The sequence below is a fragment of the Notamacropus eugenii genome, chromosome X (genome assembly GCF_028372415.1).
Source record: "Notamacropus eugenii isolate mMacEug1 chromosome X, mMacEug1.pri_v2, whole genome shotgun sequence".
NCBI lineage: Eukaryota > Metazoa > Chordata > Mammalia > Diprotodontia > Macropodidae > Notamacropus > Notamacropus eugenii.
Window position 1 is genome coordinate 76,232,240 of NC_092879.1, and position 21,134 is coordinate 76,253,373.

At 41.0% G+C, this 21,134-nt stretch overlaps 1 protein-coding gene across 1 annotated transcript; it reads right to left on the reverse strand.

The window, feature by feature from the left end:
- Positions 1-1,379: 1,379 nt before the first annotated feature.
- Positions 1,380-20,183, reverse strand: ITM2A (integral membrane protein 2A). Its single transcript, XM_072626689.1, has 6 exons — positions 19,766-20,183; positions 13,399-13,524; positions 12,838-13,032; positions 11,022-11,132; positions 5,427-5,577; positions 1,380-2,406 (listed from the first exon to the last, which is right to left on the reverse strand). The coding sequence occupies exons 1-6, from the start codon at positions 19,844-19,846 to the stop codon at positions 2,318-2,320; spliced, it is 753 nt and encodes a 250-aa protein (XP_072482790.1). The 5' UTR covers positions 19,847-20,183; the 3' UTR covers positions 1,380-2,317.
- Between the last annotated feature and the right edge of the window lie 951 nt (positions 20,184-21,134).

A 21,134-nucleotide genomic window follows, 5' to 3' on the forward strand; every position in this document is an offset into this window, starting at 1 on the left:
ATGGATCCCCCCAACATATTGTTCTACAGAAAAATTTCTCTAAGTACAAATGAGGGGATTATTATAAGTGCCTACTGCCTGGCTTTTGCCATTTTCTCATTTATTCAAATGCTTCTTTTTATCTTGTAATAAAGGTAATTATTCATTTCTATTCATAAATGCAAATCCCACTTAAATCATTTAACACAAAAGCTGGAAACAGTAAATTTTATTTCAATGATGAGATGACTCTCATCTAGTGTTGGTCAATTTAGACTGTCTTAGCTTGTAAGCACGTATAGCTAGAGTTCATATGGAGCCAAACTCTATAGCCTCAAAGGTTATACAAGGAGTCATATACCCTAAGGATTCTTGGGAAGTGCTCATTGTGCTGCTGAAGCAGTTTTGAGGTTCAGATCAGGCTAGATTTTAAGACACTTTCCAACTATTGAGAAGAAATGCAATATAAACATAGCACAGAAACACTGAAGTAATGGAATTATCTTGGTCATAAAATGTGGAGAATGAGATTAATACTAAAGAAAATTAGGAATATGATGGTCAAGACTACCAGTTTTTGAAGGTCATGGGCTCCATCCAAAGAAAAGATAAAGCTGTTTTGGGTAGATTTGTTACTGACACTCGTATAGCCCCCTCTTCATTTAAATAACAATGAAAAGTTCCAAATCTCAGGTATAAAGGAATGGGATGGTGTCATTCTAAGTGGGATGAAAATCTTCTGATTTTTGCTTCAAATATAGTGATGAGAATCTGTTCATAAGGATTAATGTTCTCGGGAACAGTTGCACAAAGAAATTATAAAGGATCAGAAGGAAGACACCTCTATCAAAACAGGAACATAGATACTACGAGAGGTCAGAACAGTAAAAAGGCAACCTGATCCTAGGCACAACAGAAATAGATTACAGTATTAGCTACCTTGATATGAGGCCAACTTGGGAGGAAAGTCTACACCCTATGGCCAGCAGGGCTCACCCCACATGAGGCTCCTAGAAGAGCAGCTGCCTTGGCTGGGGTTCAACTGGCAAAGTTAGTCTTATTGACCTACTGTAGCTACATAGATATTTATTTTCCTTATGTGGAGAGAAAGGTTGGAGGACTTGAAGCCTGGAGATACTCTAAAGATAGAGAACACACAAACCATGGACTATTTGTAGAGGGAGAACAAATGAAGACTCAAGGGGGAGTCTGGAATTTGAAAGCTAGAGGGGTGAGGCAGGAAGAAGGAGTAGGAGGCAAAAGGTCTGTGAGACAATGTTTCATTGAAGATGGAAATGTTTATGTAAAAGTACAAATGTTAGAATTCTCATCTTGACTAGATACAAAATACCAAATTGTTCCTTGTGTCCCAAAATGTAACGAAATAAAAGTAACACTTCTTTTGGAGAAACATTTATTGTAAGGGTATCAAATTTATGTACCCATATAAATGCCTTTACAGTGTGTAGCACACATACAATTCTTTGCTGGATTTACGCTACAGATCTCAGTGAAGAAGAATTGGTTTATTAAAAACAGATCGCAGTGAAAATGACTTGCTCATAAGAAATTCTGCTGATCTAAAAAGTTTACATATAGGCCAGAGGAGTTAGAACTTTATGAATACAATCATGTTCACAAAACGGGCCTTCCTGGAATTAACAAGTTGTTATTAAAAATTCTGTAAGCAAATAGACTGGATAAAAACTTCTTCAAAGTATCTGTAAGTGAACATAACCGGTGAGCTGAAGAACACTTGACAGATAAAAGATTTAACTTTTGGAGAATTCAGGGAAGTTACCAAATACAGACAATTGCAAAGTACAGTAAATTGCGCAAAACTCCCCCTCCCCCCAATTAAGGTGTACAACCTTAGGTAGTTTCACATGCCTGACAAAATCCTATCAGTATTTAACATTTTTTAAAAATTAAAATCCAGAGGAAGCCCTCTGAGAATTATATCGCATGGGAAAATCAAATAACAAAACTTTATTCTGGTTTGGGTTTCTTTTCTTAAGAAAAAGCTTAGGGTTTATACTTACCAAGATGCTAGCTAACATTTATTTATGTGGTTACTAGAAAAAGCTAAAGCCTAGATTAGTTAATGATTAAGTTTGCTTATTTTCTATGTTAATGCCAAACAACTACAGATGCTAATTATACCAAGCATAGTAAGAACTTGCAGTGGGGAATCTTTTTTTAAAAAAAAAAAATCAGCAAGACACACAAAAAAGCATAAAACAAATAAGGCTTTTGATTATCACAGCACAATTTAATTTCGAAGTCACATTGTAAAGCCCCACTTCATGGTTATGTGAATTCTTTCACTTGGAGGCTTTCACTGCCGACAAATTCTTGTCTCGACAACAAATTCATTGGGAAAGTGTCTAATTTTCAGGCATCGTTCAGCAGAACGCTTCTGGAAGCCTATGTGAAAATAAAGTTGAACATTTAATTAGAAAGTATATGCATTCAGAGTATTTTCTCTAGAAAAAGAATTCACTGGAGTAACTCAAAACTGTTGCAAAGTAGCAATCATTTCTTTTTTATAAATTCAAATAATCTGTTATAGCTGGAAGCAAGGTACAAGTATTTCCTACTTTATCTGTGTGGAGTAATAGAAACTTACTGCTGAAAGGGACCTTAGTCCAACCCACTCATTTTAAAAACACTGTGAAGTAACTTGCCCAAAGTCACGAAACACAGCCAGGAATAGCACCCAATTCTCCTGACTCCTGTTCTTTCCAATACACCACATGACCTTTCCTTAGATCTCCAAGGTCCTCCTAGCTCTAAGAATTTTGATTGTAAACATTCAAACCAAATCTCATGGACATAAAACCAATTGCAGTCTGGGACAGTTTCAGTGAACTCATCTAATTTGTTCTTTAAGACATATCGCAGCTGTTCTCTAAAACCCAAGGAAAAAAAAACAAAACAAAACTCTTAGCTTGGGAAGAATGGAAACTCTTCTACTGTTCTCCTTTGATGGCATCTTTCAGCACGCTTAAGGGAGTGTAGAACTAAACTGAAACCGACTGACATCATTTGACAATATTACACTTTAGTACTGTACAGTGAAGATTTGAGTCACATATGGAAAAGTGCAAAAAGAGAAAGTTTGAATTAAAGCTCAAACTAGAAACTAAGCCATTTTCAACCGATGTGGGCTATATGATTAGATGTCAAAATTAAATTAGGTGTATTTCACCCATTTCTCCTGGCACTTCTCTTTCTATGCGGATGGATACTACCCCTTTGCTGACAAAAATCATTCAATCAGCTAGTATGGAGAACTTATTCTGTGCCTCAGGACTCAAGGGACAATGTCTCAATTTTCTAAAAAAAAAAAGGGGGGGATAAGGGCAGAATCTTCAACTGTAAGCCAGTGAGCTTACAAATTTCTGGCAATTTCTGGCAAAAGTCTAGAAAATATTAGGTGGATGATTTAGAAGCATTATAAAGTGTGCAGTGACCATGAAGAGCTAGCATAACTTCATCAAGAAGTCAATTTAAAGAATCCTAGAGATAACAGTGCGCCTGGATTTCAGCAACAACTTGTCTTTGTGGGCATGGAGAGATCTAAGCTATGTGGTAGCCAAACCCAGTAAGTAGCCATCAATGGGTTGATGTCCCTTTGGAGGGAGAGGTATCTAGCAGAGTGTTTTAGGGAACTGTCTTTGGCTCTACATGGTCTAACATTTTTAATCAATTATTACTTGTTTGAAGATACAATTAGTACACTTAAAAAATCAGAAGATGGGAAAAATCTGAGTTTGTTCATGTTAGATGACAGGATATAGATAGTATAGAACAGTGGATCAATTCTACTGCAAAGAAAATAGAATACATGAATATAGAGTCTTATCCCTGGGTTAAAACAAATCAACCAAGCAAGTACAATATGTGCAAGATGTGACCAGGCATGTAAAATTTTTAAGGGTTTTATTTGGACTGCAAACTTAACATACATCAACAGTGTTGACACAGCAGTCAAGAAAGCCACCTAGAAGAGACGGGAAAGATGGATGGACAACATGATAGCTATCTCCCATGACTATGAAACAGGATTAGACTTGTACTGCTTGGCCCCAGAGAAGTGAACTAGTAGAAGGTGCAAAGGTGAAGAGTAAAGCTCAATGTAGAAGAAACTTCCTGACAATAAAAGCTATCCCAAAGAATAATGGGCTACCTTTGGAGATAGGGGAGTCCTTTCTAATTTGAGTTCTTTAAGCAAATATTTGATTGATCATTTGTCTCAGGGATGCTGTAGAGGCAAATTCTGTTCAGATATAGGTTAGATGAGATGGCCTCTGTCCCTTACAACTCAGATTCTGTGATTCAACATGTAGCCACTGAGAGAGATATGAAGCAGTATAAGACAGAGGTTTTACCCTCAAGGAAGGAATCACAGCCTAGAAATGAGGCATAACACAATACAAGGCAGCAAGTGATACAGACATACCAGAAGATGCTAGAGAAGAAAAAAAGAGATGATTTGGGAGGTTAACAAAAGGAAGGGGAATTGACACTGGGATCTGAAAGATTAAGCATGATTTCAACATATGGAGAAAGGGAAGGGACAGAAGACACTTCATGGCCTGAATTCCAAATGGAAGTCTCCTCAACAAATAAAAGATCACTGATCAAATTACTAAAAATGAGACTGTGTTAAGGGCTGGGTCCAATATTCCTGGATACTTAAGTAACAGTTCTTAATTTTTGGTAGGGGGAGGCGGGAGAGTGTTAAAATATGCCTTTGCTGAATAGCTACACAGGATGGTAAATTTTCCATTATAATAAAATCCTCTTTTTAGTTAAAACTGCATGCAAATTCAAAAATCAATAATTAATCTGTTAAATGCCTCTGGTAAAATTCTGGCATGTACACCATAAGTATTGCCAAAGTAGCAGCAGCTTTCTCTAGCAACAGTCCCTACTCCTCCTCCCTTCCATTTTCCTGAACACAGAAGTTTCTTGATTCCAAGTTGCTAGCAATTGCTCTAAGACCACCCACCCTCCCACCACAGATTCCCACACAATGCTCTGTAGTCTTCACCACTACTGGAAACTGAGTCCTTATTTTTTTCATGGCAACTGAATGGCCCATGAAACTGCACTGCAGTGGAACTATTTAAAAATAAAACAAACCAAAAAAGCCCAAACCACACTCAAAAAAGTATTTCCCATAAATAGGAAACCCAATGATTTGGAGGGAGGGGAAGAGCGGCTATTGATGTGGTAGCAATGCTTTCACTTTCTGAGTCCTTAAGGAGACTTCAGTGGTGACTAGTTTCAAATGAGTCACTGTAAGTTCTTTACAGAACTATAAGAAAATTGCTATGACATGCAGAGCCCAAATGTGAATGGAGGAAGAAATTTGGGCTAAATTGACAAAATGCAAATGGTAGCAAAAGGAGGGCTAAGCTACCTAAATAAATACCTACCAGTTATTGGCTCCCGGCGTTGCAGTCTGAAGGTTTTCTTCCCTCCACAAATCTGATAAATAAAGATGCCAAGATCAGAAACGTCCTCTATTTCTTCAGCGGCTACCAACTCCTCACGAACCAAGTAAGTCTGAGGGAGGTAAGATCCAGTCTAAAAGAAGAAAACAAACAAACGAACGAACTCAAAATAATGAATTCCTAAACGGGCCATCATTTATATTTTGCCCATAATGGAAATCAGCTCATAAGGTTTATATACAGCAAAACATTATTACATAAAAATCTTTTCATTACAACAGGAGCCCATTAATAAAAAAGTTAGATCATATCTAAAACATGAATGAAGTCATGCCCCTCAAAATGTAACTACATTCTGAAAAACTTTGTATAATGTGGCTACTTTGATTACACGGTGCCACTGCTCTTTGGTATATAGCTAGCATAATTTCTGTGGCAAAATATTATCAGTACAGGCAGTCTCTGACTTATGAACACAATTTATATTTAGCCAAGCCAGACGGATGAACAATGGGACAGTCTGAGTCCAGAGTCCCATTTCCAGTTCATATCACCTGAGGATACCTTGTGTTGTATGGGTACAAATCCTGCTGGGGGTGAGGGGCTGTTTAACTTGAACCAGGTAGTGCTAGACATGCGTCAGTCAATTTGGTAATGGTTGTCACCACATAAGCTGGTCTGATTGGGGGTGGGGGGAAGGGAGCATGTGTCAGACTTAGGGTCAGACTTAGGACTAGGTTAAAGAACCAAGGTCTGCACCTTGTCAGGCTGGCAGTGAAAATGCATAAGAAACGAGAGAAGACAGCGGTTATTTACATTGTACTTTGGGGGGGGGGCGCATCAGGATTAAAGGAAATGGGGAATGTATTCCTGCCACCCACAGTTGGAACTTAGAATGCTTTTCCCCTTAGAAAACAAGGTTATAAATGGTGGTTTTGGAATCAGAGAATTCAGGTACACTATGGATTAAATAAACTATTGTGAATTGACCTGAATGGATGCCATTTATAAGCCTGTTCCTATGGCGGAACTGTGTTGAGGGTTCCAAACAAATGTCAGGAACACAACCTATTGTTTTTGATGCCTTCTGTTTTTACACCATAGATATTTCTGGATATATTGCATATCTCCCTTTCTGCACTGCCACTGGCCTCCCCCATCCCTCCCCCATCCCTTGTAATAAAGACAAAGTTAAGCAAAACCAACAGACACAGCCACCGCCTGCCAGTGTACACAAAGTTACACACCCAGAGCTCACTACCTCTCTACCAAAAAGTCTGTTTCCTCATAGGTCCTCTGGAGTGGAGATGGGTCACTGTAGTCAATCCAAGTACAGCTGCCTTTTAGGGTTGCCATTTATATTATTGCCTCCCTATGGACCTCGTTCTCCTGGTTGTGCATCAGTTTACATACAAACTTTCCCAAGTTTCTCCGAGTCCCTCATAGTCATTGTTTCTTACAGTGTGATAATATTCCGTTACACTTTATATAATAGTTCAGGCGCTTTCAAAAAGATGGGCACCCACTTTGTTTCTAGGATTTGATTTTTTGCAACCACAAAGTGCTGCTCTGAATGTTTCGCTAGTAGACAATTAAAAGCTCTCCTCAAAAGTAGTCTTATTCTCTTATGTAGATTAGCCTCATTCCCTGAAAAAAACATTCATTTGCTTACTGAAGCCTTTTATTATTGATAGCACAGAAGTAGCTTTAAGCCCAAGCGAAGGAAGCAGATTCTAAATTAGTGGAGGGTGGCCAAATTAATGAGGTTTTATCCTACTTTCGGTGCTCTCTTTTGGAATGGAGCTATGTGTTTCTAGATTATAATTTTCATTGTTGAATTTCACACCTGAAGTTGTTGGCATTGCTTTTTGGAAGTCTCAAGAAAGCACTGATCGTTGACTGCCGTAATATCTCTAAGCTGGGCTAAATTCTCATCTACTGAATGATGGGTCTGTTCAAGCTTCCAGCAGTCAGAGGGGAGCTATATATCTAGTCCAGATATGCTTCAGTAATATCTTTTGCAACCAGGTACTGTGCCCTGCATTATATACCCTTTTTAAAAGAGGTATGGGTTAGCCAAGGGTTGATGTATGTAATTAGGGGAGTTAGTCATCTCTTAGAACCAGAAGGGACCAAAACAATCAACATCTGACTTCCATTCTCTAGGGCAGGTATGGGGAACCTGTGACCTTCTAGGTCCTTGGATGCAGCCTTTTGACTGAGTCCAAGTTTTACAGAACAAATCTTCATTCAGGGCAGCCTCCATCAACTACATCTTCTTTATGGGCTGACTGATTCTCTTCCTTGTAAAACCTGAACATGTTCTGCCCTCAGATATTTGGTGTTGACCTTACTGTTTTCATCCTCCTGAAGTCTGTGTTTTCAGTAAATATGGGGGCATGGCTATGTTATACATTGAAGCATGAAGTCCCCCAGGGGATCATAGGACACACATGGCTAAACTCGGGCTCTCAAACAGCAGAACTATACCCAAACACTGGGAGGACTTTGCATATGATTGTATTTCATTATTATCAGGCCTTTCACTTGGCTCTTTCAAGCTTCCTTTTAAACAGACTCTATTTTACCAAAGGGTACAGCCATTTTGGGGCAGGAACAAGAAGGAGCACATGTACAAATTTTCTGGAGTCTGGAGATGGTGAGGGTTGAAAAGGGGAGGGAGGAGATGGAGAGAGGTTCAGGCCATAGTCCTAGTGCCATAAAGAAAAGAAAAAAAGATCTCAGGCTGGTAGGTCAAGCTTAAGGGTAATTATGGAAAACTATGTACTATCTCCATGGGGCCAGTGTGCCTAGAGCCAGGCAGAACAGTGAGCTACTGCCTTTTGCAGAACAGAGACAATATGCTTCCTGTCATAGCTAAATCTGGGCCTTGTAACTTTGGAGACAGAGAATTATGTTTCCCTCTGTGACAGGCTAATACAATGGAAAGAATACTGGCCTGGGAGCTGGGAGATCTGTTTGAATTCCAGCTCTGCCACTCACTGGAAGATCTCTGTTTCCTCACGTGGCTTAGTTTGCCTCAAAAATAAGAGCCTTGGAGTAGATGATCTCAAAGATCCCTTCCATTTCTGATGCTTTACAATTATTCTTAAGTTTTATATAAGTTCATCAAGTAATAGATCTTTTGATCCTTCACTTTTAAAGAGAACCCTATTTGATAATGACTAGTCTCCACAAAGGAAGCTCCACCAAGCCTGGTGTATCGCTGCCTCCATTCAGAAATCAGTTTGTGGTGACTCTTATTACGCTCCTGTTGAAGTTTGTTACTTTGCCTCAGGTCCATGATCTCTCTAAATTCTTGCCTCTAAAAGGAGCCTCACTTCTGATTTCTGTAGACCTGGCTTGCCTATTTGATTTCTATCGATCTCCTATCAGTCTTTCAAAAGACATGATGATCTTTTCAATCTTCTTTTTAACTCTTTTGTCAGTCAGCTGCTACCTAGTTATGTGTGTGCATACACTTTCAGGGCACAATCATCAATATTTACTCATTCCTGGGATTAGTCAAGCCACTGATTCCTGACACTGGTCTTAATCTACAGAAATGAAAGATCCACGAGAAGTAGAATCAAGAGAAAGAGAGCCTGAGGGGCAAATGCTAGGTCCTATGTTCTATCACTTCTTACAGCTGCTTTGACCAGACCGAATAAAAACAGGTGAATTAGGCCACACCCTCATCCACACCAAAAAGGCAAGCCAGTGAAGACAGAAACAGCACCTGCTACTGAAAGGGCAAAGTCTACGGTTTACCTTGGCTTCAACCTTTGAAGCCAACCTTTGCAGTCAAAGACATAATAAATTGGAAAGGTCCTGGAATTAACGACAAACCTGCTGAAATCTTTAAGCAATAGGGGAGATAGCACTCTGATATATGAGGGCTTGAAGAAGTAGCCTAAGGGTTTCAAAGATGCATTATCATTTGTGAAAGCAAGAACACTGGCCCCAACAATCATTTTGGGCATATCTGTGGCTAGAGAGATCTGGCTGGAATCTTTTTGGATTGGCTACTAGACATGTATATTCTTGGAATGGTAATGTACAGCGAAACACACAATACAGTTAATGTGAACTTTACAGCATACCAAATACAGGAAAAGTATTGAGAACATAAAGACATTTAGTTATATTAATTGATTTTTATCAAAACACCAGATGCCATCAACACAGCTGACACGTGCTGCTTATGTACCACATAAACTTAGCTACCCAAGACTATAGGTATGGTTGGTTGTGTGTGTCGAGTTATTACTGCCTCCTCTGATTTATTTCCCCTCCACAATGAAGCGCAATGGCTGTTTGCAGAGGAGGACGAGTATCTATTTAGCTCATGACCACAATACAAGAACAATAATCACATAGTCAATTCATGAACTGTTCATTTCTATTGCCAAACATCTTTTAAGCCCCTCTGTCTAACTGAGAACTGTTAGCATATGAGAAAAGTGAAGAGTCTGGCTCCCTGGTAAGAAAACTTGTGAAATTCAAGCGTGATTTTATTCCTTGTGGAATAAAATCAAGGTAGCAGGCCTTAAACAGTTAGCTTTGGCAATAGGCTAAATGAAAACCCAATTCATGAATTAACTGAAGTTTAATCTTCAGTCATAAAGCTGCTCTAAAAATAAAAGCTATTAACCAAGTGCTTTCCATACATTCTGCCATTTGATCCTCATAACGATCCTATGGGGTAAATGGTGAAAGGAGTATTACCCTGATTTTTACAGATGAGGAAAGTGAAACTCAGAGAGCCAAGGACTGCCCAAGGCCACAAAGCTGCTGAATGGCAGGGGTGGGGATTTCAGAAAGCAGCTTGTTGGATTTTGAGTCCAGTGGTCTTTCTATTCTTTGTTATAACTATGGTAGAAAGAATTCACAGAATCAGAGATTTCATAGAATGAGTTGATGCTAGAGATTCTATAATCCAAGAACTTATATGATAAAATGTAAGTCCTTTCTGAGTTTCATTTTAAGGTTTCTACTAAAAACAGACCTATAGGCTTTCCCAGTACAGTGACTGACCACTGCTGGAAAAGCATTTTAGGTGGTACTCGCCCAGGTAATAAAATTTCCAAAATATGCCCTGAAGAATATAAGTGGTGCATTATCTATTTCTGATAATATAAATATTTGCTGAAATGAGTGAACAATTTAGGAGAGCTGAATCGTAGAGCAAAAGAGAGTTGGGGTAGTGGTAGCTGTGACAATGACAAAGGTCACCTGCTCTGCCATTCTCTATGGCATCTTGGGCAAGTCAGTTTATGTTCTCTGGGGTTCTCACTTCCCTCCATCTATAAGATTAGAGAGTTGACTTGATTTCTAAGAAGGTCCTTCTCAGCTTTGATCAACTATAATTAAGAAGAACCTATGGCATGTCACTCATATAGCTCATTGAAATTCTAATGGAAACCCCTGTTTCAGAGAGAAGCTTAAAAATTATCTCAAGAAGCCATGTTAGAAGTCTGTTTTCTCAGGATCTCTTACCACGTTTCCAAATAAAAATGGTGACAAATCAATTTGAAACTATACTTACACCAAAACTTCTATCCACAAAGTACATACCGAGAGTTTGGCAAAGAGGTCCATAAGATTTCTTGGAGGCATAACAATGGAAGTATTGAGAGGGATTACATAGCAGTTGCCCAGCTGCAGGTCTAGGTAAGCAGTCAGAAGCTATTGAAAAAGTTAGTCATGATCAATATAATGATGCATCAGAGTGCTGACAATGAAATTTCTGTTATTAAAACTAAACAGCTATAGCCTAAGTCAACTAAGCTGTGGGTCAAGATAAAACATTCAAATTATTGGTGAAACCATGAGGACATATCTCTTAATGGACAAACTCGACTATTTCTTCCTTGGGGTGATTTAGGAAATGTTAGGGGGAAAACAAAAGAGTTGGGGACAATGTCAGGTCACTAGGGCAACATTCTCCCAGTCTCAAAACCCAGAAGCATCTTTGACTCCTTCCTTTTCTTTATCATCCCCTCCCCCTTGCCCCCAACCCTTCTAATCACCATTACTTACTCTTGATTCCTCCTTTAAACCCTTTCTCTAATTTTTGTAAAAACTCCAATGTGGAGTCTTCATCACTACTTCCCACCTACAGTAGTGCTTCCTGATCCCCCCACCAAAATACTACTTTGATGATTCACTGGGGCACAAAGGTGACCCTGGGTTCTTAAAGGCTGTGCTAGCAAACTGCAGGGTCTGGCAGCTTCTGTCAAGAAGGAAAAAGCTTCAAGAAGAGACCCAACAATGTCTGGCACCTGAGAAGCAGCCGAGAATCAATAAGTTCTGAAAGACTCATTAATAAGAGAAGGTCGGCCACTAGGTGATGAATATTGTTTTGGTCACAGCAACCAAAAGACCTTTGCCATGTGTAAGGAATGGAGGAGCCAAGATCTGATCTGTCAGTGGAGGAGCACCCACACCAGTCAGCTAGGTTCTTGTAGAAAAACCAAAGTTGGCTTCTTAACTAGCCTGGTCATTTCCAGTCTCTCCTCCCTCCAAGTCATCTAGTACATCCTTATCAGTTTAACCTTCCTAGGCCACTTTTGTTGTCATTCCCTTGCGTAAAGGCCTAGAGGGATTCAAGTTGAAATCTGTCTGTGATTCAAGGTGTTCTATCACCTGCTCCATGCTACCTTGTGTCTCCCTATGAGATATAAACCCTCTTGCTTAACCTAGGTTTATTAAAATACTGCGTCTTTTATTCACAAAACTTATTTCTACTTCCGTGATTTTTGCTCACGTAATTTTCTCTGCCTGTAATATCCACTTTGCCAAGCTAATTTCTAGATTTCCTTCAAGTATTAGTTAAAACCTGAACTAACATCAGCCTTAAAATTATCTTTCCCTTATTTTGAATTCTGACACATTGTTGTGAATCTTTGGCCAGTTATAGCAGAGATCTTGAAAGTGGACTAAAACCAGAGGAATGTGTGTGTGTGTGTGTGTGTGTGTGTGTGTGTGTGTGTGTGTGTGTGTGTGTCCCTTCTTGGTTTTTGTTAAAATTCTCATCTGGCCTTCTAGATGTGAAAATTAGAACTTCAAATTGGGTATACTTCTTTTTTTTTTTTTTTTTTTTTTTTTTTTAGTTAGAACAGTTCTGTCATTAATGTGTCCCATGAGAGATCACAGGAGCTGTCTAGTGGCTACTGGAAAATATTCTATTTTCACGGAAGGACTTGAGCTAAAATACCTAACGAACTGAAATCTATTTCTGTGGAATTTAGTCCTGAGCTCACAGTCTGCTGTGAAAGAACATTTTAGAAACAGTAAGAAACAAACTACTATGTGAACTCAGTGAAAAGATGTCCATGAAATAAAGTAAAAGCAGCTAGTATCAGAGTAAAATGATGAATATTCAACTTACTCGGTCAAAGTCATGAACGATGGCGGCAGGGTCGCTATCAGAGAATTTGGGGACAGGTACATCAATGATTGCAATGTTTTCATCCTCTCGAATATCCGCTTCTTCGGAAACGGGAAGGAAATAGGGCTCGGTTTCACCATCTATGCCATTATCGTCATTTTCAAAGTAGCACATTTCCCCACGGAATACTCTGTGCTAAAAATAGAAAAGAATAAAAACTCCAGCATTTAAAACATTGAAAATTTAGAATCGTTCCTCACACTTGCAATTCCTCTCCATTCACTACATTGTTGCGATCGCTTAGGCTTCACAAGGCAATGTCTTCACGTTTGGCACAAATCACTTTTTTGGCAGTCAGTCTGAATGTTATTCTTCAATCTCAGAATTATGTTAGAAAGTTTTAATGAACCTCTAGATTATGGAGAAACCACAAGTCGCTCCTTTTAGAGCTGTGTGGAAGTTTTGGGTTTTAGGTGTTCTTCAATGGAAGCACTACAAAAATTAAAAAAAAAAACAAGAACCTTAAACCAGCTAAACTTTAAAAAATTAAAATGACTTTACCCTTGGCATGAAGTATTTATAAATGCAAGCTCCACCGACAATAACTCCTGTTAAGATGAATGCAAGGCCCAGGAGGGTCAGCAAACATCTTCCAGATGAACTGTCATGAGTCAGAATTTCTAGCTCCTGTGAAAATAAAGGAATGAAATAAACTTAGATGCTTCTGTAAAGAAGATTTACCTTTCATTCTAAATGATAGAAAATTTATATTAAGTTACCCCAGAGTCACACTGCACAAAGTGTGCTTGCCTTTTAAGTAAACTTATCTTTTTAAACTTCTTTCCTCAGAGGTTTGCAAAATGTAGAAATCAGCTTATTATCAAGAGGCACAGCCCTGGAATCAAACTAAAACTGCCATGTTTATGTAGAATGTTATAACTGCCTAGTTAATAAAAAAATCCTAGAATTTCACAAGTCTCCTCATAAGTGACAGGGGAAAAATCCTTCAGGAAAGCACCCAGGCATTTTAAGAGTCTTTTGGAGAAGAGGAAAGAGTCTACTGCATTCATGGTGTTGCTGCCATATTGCACACTTCATAAAATCTACCCCAAGTCTGTGTAAACTGTTTTATGAGGAGAGACAGATGGGGCCAGCAAAGCTGACAGCAGAAACTTTTGTACTGAGGAGATGTTATTGATGTTCCTAGGGGTTCTCCAACCAATGTTACTTCTAAAGCTATTTCTAGTTATTCACAAGCTCACCACCATCAAGAGAATAAATACATGAACATTCCAAGCACGAAGATCTCTCTACCTTTTCCAATTTCAAAGTACCTTATCACCACCTTCTCTTACATCGTTGCACTCATAAGTTTGCTTAGGATTTAAGCCTTCAGACACATTTTAACTTGTAAAGAAGCTGCCTAACAGTTTCAGGAAACTATCATCAGGATAATCCTTGCCCCTGCCTACTTTGCGGAGAAGCAATGAGGTCCTTTCATGTCAGCATCAGCAAATGCTTTGGGTTCTTCAAACAAAGGGAGTAAGTTATTTTTCATACAGCCCTTCGCAACTATAGTTTTTGTCTGCACATAAAAGGGACTCAGTGAGCAGGCTAGTGTGATATAAGCCATGTATTGACTTCGGTGTTTCTGCTGGCCATCCTGTTGTCCCAAAGTGCCATGCCTTACATAAGCCATTCTTTTGTTCCAAGGTTATTTAGCACTTTTCTTTCCAGGGCACTCTAACTTTCCCCCAAGATTATCTCTTAAGTCCTCTCACAGAATTGGTCTTTGCATCAAACGAGACCTTAAAGGTCATCAAATCTAGCCCTGTTTCTTTTAGAAGGGAGGAATCTGAAGCCCGCGTAATGTCTTGCCCCAAATCCCACAGCTAATTAATGACAGAGCCGGAATCCGAACCCAGGTCTCCTGACTCCAAAGGCCAAATCTCTTTTCTATTCTTCCCGCTATGTTCCTCTGCTTAAAAGCCTTCAATAGCTTTTTAAGCTTGCACTTAAGAAACCTCTTTCCATCTTGCCCAGCATACTTTTCCAGCAGGAAACCAAACTGGAGAAACTCACTGCCTTTTATCTATAGATTCTGTACCTGACAATAACATACTATCCATTTCTTCTTAACTGTATCAATCCTAACTTTCCTTTTTAAGGTCCAATACAGATCTCAACTCCTTCCCTACCTACTCCAATTCTGAAGGGGCCTCTCTCTTCTCTGAATTCCTATAGCGATTACTGTCTAGGCAGTCCATTTAGCAATTAATCATCTTTTTGCCTTTTGAGACCTACCTAATAGCTACTGAAATCCTTTGTTATTTAACTTCTTAACTATTTATAGAACTTCAGAGGCCATCTGGTCAAGCCCATCTATACCAGACTTGAGATTTCCCCTTATAAAATCATCAACAAGAGGTCAGATTTATCTGACCTTCACTTAAAAATGTTTAGCCAAGGGGAACCCCAAACTGCCTGAGGCAGCCCATTCCATTACCAAGTAATTCAAATTATTCAGAATTTCTTCCTCAATCCAATCTAAATCTGCCCATCGTCATCGTTCACCCATCTTTACTCATTCTGTCCTCTGATGTCGAGCCAAAGAAGTCTAGCCCCTTCCTTCTATGTTCAACCAGTTATGAAAGTACCTAATTAATTATTATCTAGTCTCCACTTTGTTCTTAAAAATAGCATGTTTTGATTAGGTAAACAAAAAAATCAAGTCAAATCTATGTAAGTTCCATATACATTTACGTGTATATGTATCTATACGCAGACAGAATTCCAGCGATCCGGTCTAATAGCTATGTCAAAAAAGGCAGTGGGCTTGGCCTGGCATGACTTGGGAGTCCCATGCTGGCCTTTTGGATTTACTGCTTCCTTTTCTAGATGTACATTAACTATCTCCATAATGTATTCTAAAATTTTGCCAAGAACCAAAGTCAAGTTTCTGGAGTTTGCAGACTATTCTCCTCTTTTTATATGGAAAATCAGGACATGTTCCCTTCTCCTAGTCTATGGCACCACTCTCTCCAAGATCTCTGAAAGATCATTGAGATTCATTAGTAATCACATTCACTAGTTTCAGCATGGGTGCTTGTAGTACATCTGAGACTGGTAATCTGAATACATCAGGGCAGATCAGTTGTTCTATCAGATCACTTTGCGTCTGATATGTATCTCTATAGATAGACAGATTTAGAGCTGGCAAGAGCCTTAAGGGCCACCTAGTCCAACCCCCTCATTTTACAGGTCTATTTCTTGAGGTTCCCCCTACTCGTAGGTAGTGATTATCAGATTGGCAGCACTATGTGGTGGATAAAGTGTTAAACCTGCAGTCAGGAAACTCTGGGTTCAAATCCCACTCCAGATAATAGCTGTGACATTTGGCAGGTCACTTACCTTCTCTGGGTCTCAGTTCCTCATCTATAAAATGAGGTAATTAGACTGCCTCTGAAATTCCTTCCAGCCCTAAATCTATGATCCCACAACCTTTCTAGAAACTACTATGCTTCTTTAGTGTTTTTCCAACCCAGTAAATCATAGACTCCTTGAAGACAAAGCTCACCTCACCTTTTTTTGGGGGGGGGGGGTGAGGGGAGGAAGGGATGGAAGATGAGAGCTCTATCCCCAGTGTCTAGTCCAGTAGTAATTATTTAATAATTGTTTGATGAAGTGAATTTCTCTTTTTAGCTTACTGGACAATCAATTTGTCTGAGCTCTCATGATAGAATACTCATCCTTTGGTTCATTTGTCGATTTTCCTTCCAAAATTGTTTCTTTTATTAAGCTTTTGAGGAAACAATTGTCTAAAGCAAACATATGATGACTAGAGATCACTTTACAGATCTGAAAACTGAAGGTAGACTGATGAGCTTCCCCAGGATTAAGCAGTAAGAATCTCTTCCTTAGGAATTTTTACATAGGAAGGGATTCTCACTTATCCTAAATCCTCAAAAAAGAAAATAGAATGCAAGTTATCATATTGATACTTATTTTTTAAAAAGTTTTATCCTTCTCCCTCCCCACACCATCCTCAAAAAAATCTTTCTTTTTTGTTTACAATTATCTTTGTGTCTTTCTTAGAATCTCAAGAATTTTCACAGTCACAGAAGTTATCAATACATGGGCATGTGATTGCTAGTTTATCCTGCCAATCACAGTGGTGAGAAAGGTTTTCCAAGTGTGGCAGAGCCCTCTTTTTTCAATCTGAATATTTAAGATGACCAGGTACTAAGCTAACTGTATAAGTGACTTTATAATTAAGTAAAATCAATCATTTTCTTAGAAATTGGACTCTCAAAGGTTCGTAGCAACTGAGTAACTGATTAACTCTGAGTAACCTCCCAGGGCAGAGGACCAGGAAGCTCCTCCTGCCCATTCCATATATCACAATATGGCCATAGCAGCATTATGACATAAAGACAGAATTATGAAGTCAGCAAATCTGGCTACTGGTAATCAGTGGGTAAATCTTTCAGGCTGTTAAGTCAATAGATGAGTCTGAAAGATTTCTTTCATTTAGGTCCTTGACATATCAATATAGCTTCTGTGAGAATTACCTACCTTGACAACTTTATGAAAATAAATCTGAGGGATTAAAGGGGGTGGAGGGGATGAAGACAGAGGGCACATATCAGATGTTTACCCTTTGCAAAGGGTAAACAATATGTTTTTCTTTTTAAAAAAGACCAAGAAATTAAGATTTTTTTGTGTGTGTTCACAGCTAAAAGAAATTTAATAGACCCTGCCGTTTTACACAGTTATACTTAAAATAAAAATTCAGATATATAAATCCTGGTAAACCAAGTACTGCAGAGCATGACTTAAAATCATAACCAATCCAGGGTCTTTAGAGATCATCTAGTTTCCAACCCTCACATAATTTCATAGAAAAGCATAATTTTATAGGTAACTTCTCTGAAGACTAGGAAAGATAAGTTACATGTCTAAGGTCATCTAGTAAGTTAGGAAACTCAAAACTCTCAAGGGAACCTTTCTTTATTGCTACTGAAGTGGATGAAAAACAAAACTTCCCTTCACTTTCAGTTCTCCTTCCAACAATTCAGATTTTATTACTAAGCATATTACAGATCTCTACAGTTTCCTCATTTCCTCCGTGGGTTTCCGCAACCTAGGAATAATTATTTTCGTCTGCATTTCAATCTGTTGGGCTTTGGGCTGAATGGTGGCTAATTTATCTCTGAACCACTTTTACAAGTCACAACCTCTGGACTATTTTATAATAGGTGTATTGTAAAGCTGCTCAGAGGTTGAATACATCACTATATATGTTGCCAGGTATTAAGTCAGTCTCCCAAAGTGGCCAGGTCAGAATCCCTTGGGAGATTATTGTACACCTGATATAGAAACAGTCATTGTACAAAGGGTTACTTCTGCTTGTTTCTCATTATTCTCCTGCAGGACTAGAAGAGATACTTGTATACTCAGCTAATCTAACTACAAGTCAGAGCTTTCACTGACTAGGAAAAATTTAAGAGGATTACTGAGTGGCTATATTTAACTACTGGATTCCTATTAGGCCTCCCCAAATCTGGCCAAGTTTCACTCAAATAGTAAATTTGGTGACAGTTGTATATTGGAGCTGTAACTGAATCAAAAAACTCCCAAGCATGTAGCAAGATGTTCTTTGAAAATATTTTAGAATGTTTTCAGGAACTTGAGATAGTGTCACTGAGCTCTACGTAGTGCCGACCTGGCTGGTCGTAGATGAGAATTCTGCCGCAGAGCATCGCAGCATTTCTGAGTACCTTAGCCTACCTACAAGAGAGTTTGCTTCTCTAACCTATGCTGCTGAATATGGAAATTAGAATGTACATAGATCTGTGAATACAGTGGTTTCCTGAGGGAACACCTACTCAAGTCACAGAAAAGTTTTACTAAGAAATAAGGAGGGGAAAAAAGTGTATGCATTTTGGAAATTAGTTGCCCTTTAAGTGTTTACATGAAAAACAAAGTGGATTAATACTATCTTAACCTTTGGGGAAAATCCTCTGGCTCCTGGCACAATTAAGCATGAAAGCTGAAAATGAGACCTGTTTTTAGATATGAATTGGAGATTGAAGGATGGCTATTTGGTGCGGGGGGGGGGGGTACGGGGGGGGGAAGAGGAAAGGGGAGGGAGAAAAGGGGGAAACTCAAGTTCCTCTTTGCGGAAGAAGAGTGTTTTCTTTTAGAAACGCCACAGGGAAAACATGCAAGGCTCCTCGCAGGAAGAGGGAACAGTAAACACCCCAAATTTATATAAAGACAAACTTTCAGCTCTAACAGCTTCCTCTACTGGATGGTCTGAGAGCCTCTCCTCAGGGAGGGGATTCTTTCTGTATGGGAGAAAAAAAGACTCACAAACTCTATAAGTCAAAGGTATACGGAATGCCCCTCAAGTCCCCCCCACCCCAGCGTCTAGACCTGGGGAGCAGAATCTCAGATCCGGACATCTCTCAGAGACAGAAAGACCAGCTAGCATCCTCCCCAGCATCCCGGGCCGGCCCTCTGCTACTCCACCTCTCCTATCCCTCCATCCCTCAGACCCTCCTGTCCTTCCATCCTTCTGCCCACCTGAACGTCCAGGGGCACAGGTCAGGATCTCTCAGGAGGTCTGTTCTCTCCCCCCCACAACTGCCACCTGGGGCCAAGAGTTCAAACCACCCCTGAGGCCCTGCGAAGGGGAGGGGGCAACGGCGTCGGGTCCCACTCAGGAGCTCCCCGGTCCCACCTTCCCATCCCGCCTGGCAGGCGCCACTCTGGGGGGCCAAAGGCGGGAGCTACCCAGTGCGGGCCAGCCAACGGAACTGGAGGGGGGGGCGCTCTGAGGAAGTCTCCATTTTGTCCTTCGACAAGTGCCCCTTTTCAGCCCCGGTCCGCCCCGTGCCCCCCGCCGGCTTCCCGTCGGCCTTACCCTCTCTGCCACCAGGGCCTCGACGTCCTTCTTGGGGCCCGGCTTCTGCACGAAGGGCGTATTGAAGGAGATCTTCACCATGATGTATCTTCCGCCTTTAGTAATAGCGGAGGCGACGGCAGCAGCAGCAGCGGCACCGCTCTGCAACCGAGGACAGGGCTCTGCGAGGCACGGACGGGTGGACAGGAAGGGGCGGCTGTGAGCCAAGAGGCGGACACACAGACAGACAGGAGAGGAGAGATTGAGAGGCGAGGGGAAGGAGAGGAGACGGAGGAGGACAGGAGAAGGCTGCTCGCAGCTCCGAGACAACCTCCGCAAGTGGCTGCCTCCCGCCTCCACCTACAGAGATGTAGTTAAGGCCGCCCCGCGGCCGGGTGCGAAACGAGGCGGGGCGGGGCGGGGCCTGCGCAGCAGGGGCGGGCCTCGGCTCGCCCCGCCCCCTCCCGGCAGGCAGGCCGGCCGGCGAGCTGGCGGGGAGGCAGTGCATCATCCGTCGGTGCGGTGCGGCCGCCGTCGTTCAGTCCATCCTGGCGGCAATCGCCTCCGAACCGCCTCCGCCTTCCGCCCGCCCGCCCCCTGCACCCCGCAGCTCAGGGCCAAGTGCGAAGAAAGCGCCTTGTACCCTTCCGCGCCTGGCCCGGCCTGGCCTGGAGTCTTCAGCCCTCAAGTCTTCTGCGCTGGCCCCCAGCGGCTTGCGACGTGAGTTGTGAGCTTCACACACACACACACCCACGCACACCCACACACACACCACACACGCGCGCGCGCACCCGCATACATTCGTTCGGACCTCCCCCCCACTCCACTCCCACTCCTCAAATATAAGCCAAATATCCACTGAAATGAACGGGGACGTCTAGCTGCTCTCCAGGGTCCCTCTCCCATACTCGAAGGATCCCGAGCCTCAGGCTCTGGGGTTCCTCCCCCTCCCCCCCACCCACCTGGAACTGTTGAGCTCTCGGCTCCCCGGGGAGGGGGGCAGGGGACGGGGTGGCAGGGATATGTGTGTGTCTCTGTGTGTGTCTGTGTGTGTCTATGTATTGGGGTGGGGGTGGTGGATACGAAGCAGTTGGAAGAACTGAGAGAGAGGGAAAGAGGGAGGGAGGGAGGGAGGGAAGGAAAGGAGAAAAGCAGGGAAGGACGGCAAAGCGCAAGCCCAGGACAAGGCGCTAAATTGAAACTTAATTCTTTATAGTCACTCTACTTACAGACCTTACTTAGCTTAAAAATCCAGGGGAAACATTATTTTCAAGACCAAAAACAGAGACCTACTTAAATCGTGCAGGATAAAATTGCTTTCTTAGACCCTTGTTAAAAGTAAAGCTAGCCTTCATTTTTTTTTTTTTTTTTGAAATATGAGGATTTATCA

What these genes read in the sequence shown, in the direction of transcription:
- ITM2A (XM_072626689.1), bottom strand. Translation starts at nt 19,846, where the DNA reads ATGGTGAAGATCTCCTTCAATACGCCCTTCGTGCAGAAGCCGGGCCCC. An exon ending in ATAAATACTTCATGCCAAGG is followed by an intron (nt 13,033 to 13,398) that starts GTAAAGTCATTT and finishes TTCTATTTTTAG; the next exon opens with CACAGAGTATTCCGTGGGGA. An exon ending in ACGCCGGGAGCCAATAACTG is followed by an intron (nt 2,407 to 5,426) that starts GTAGGTATTTAT and finishes ATTTTCACATAG; the next exon opens with GCTTCCAGAAGCGTTCTGCT.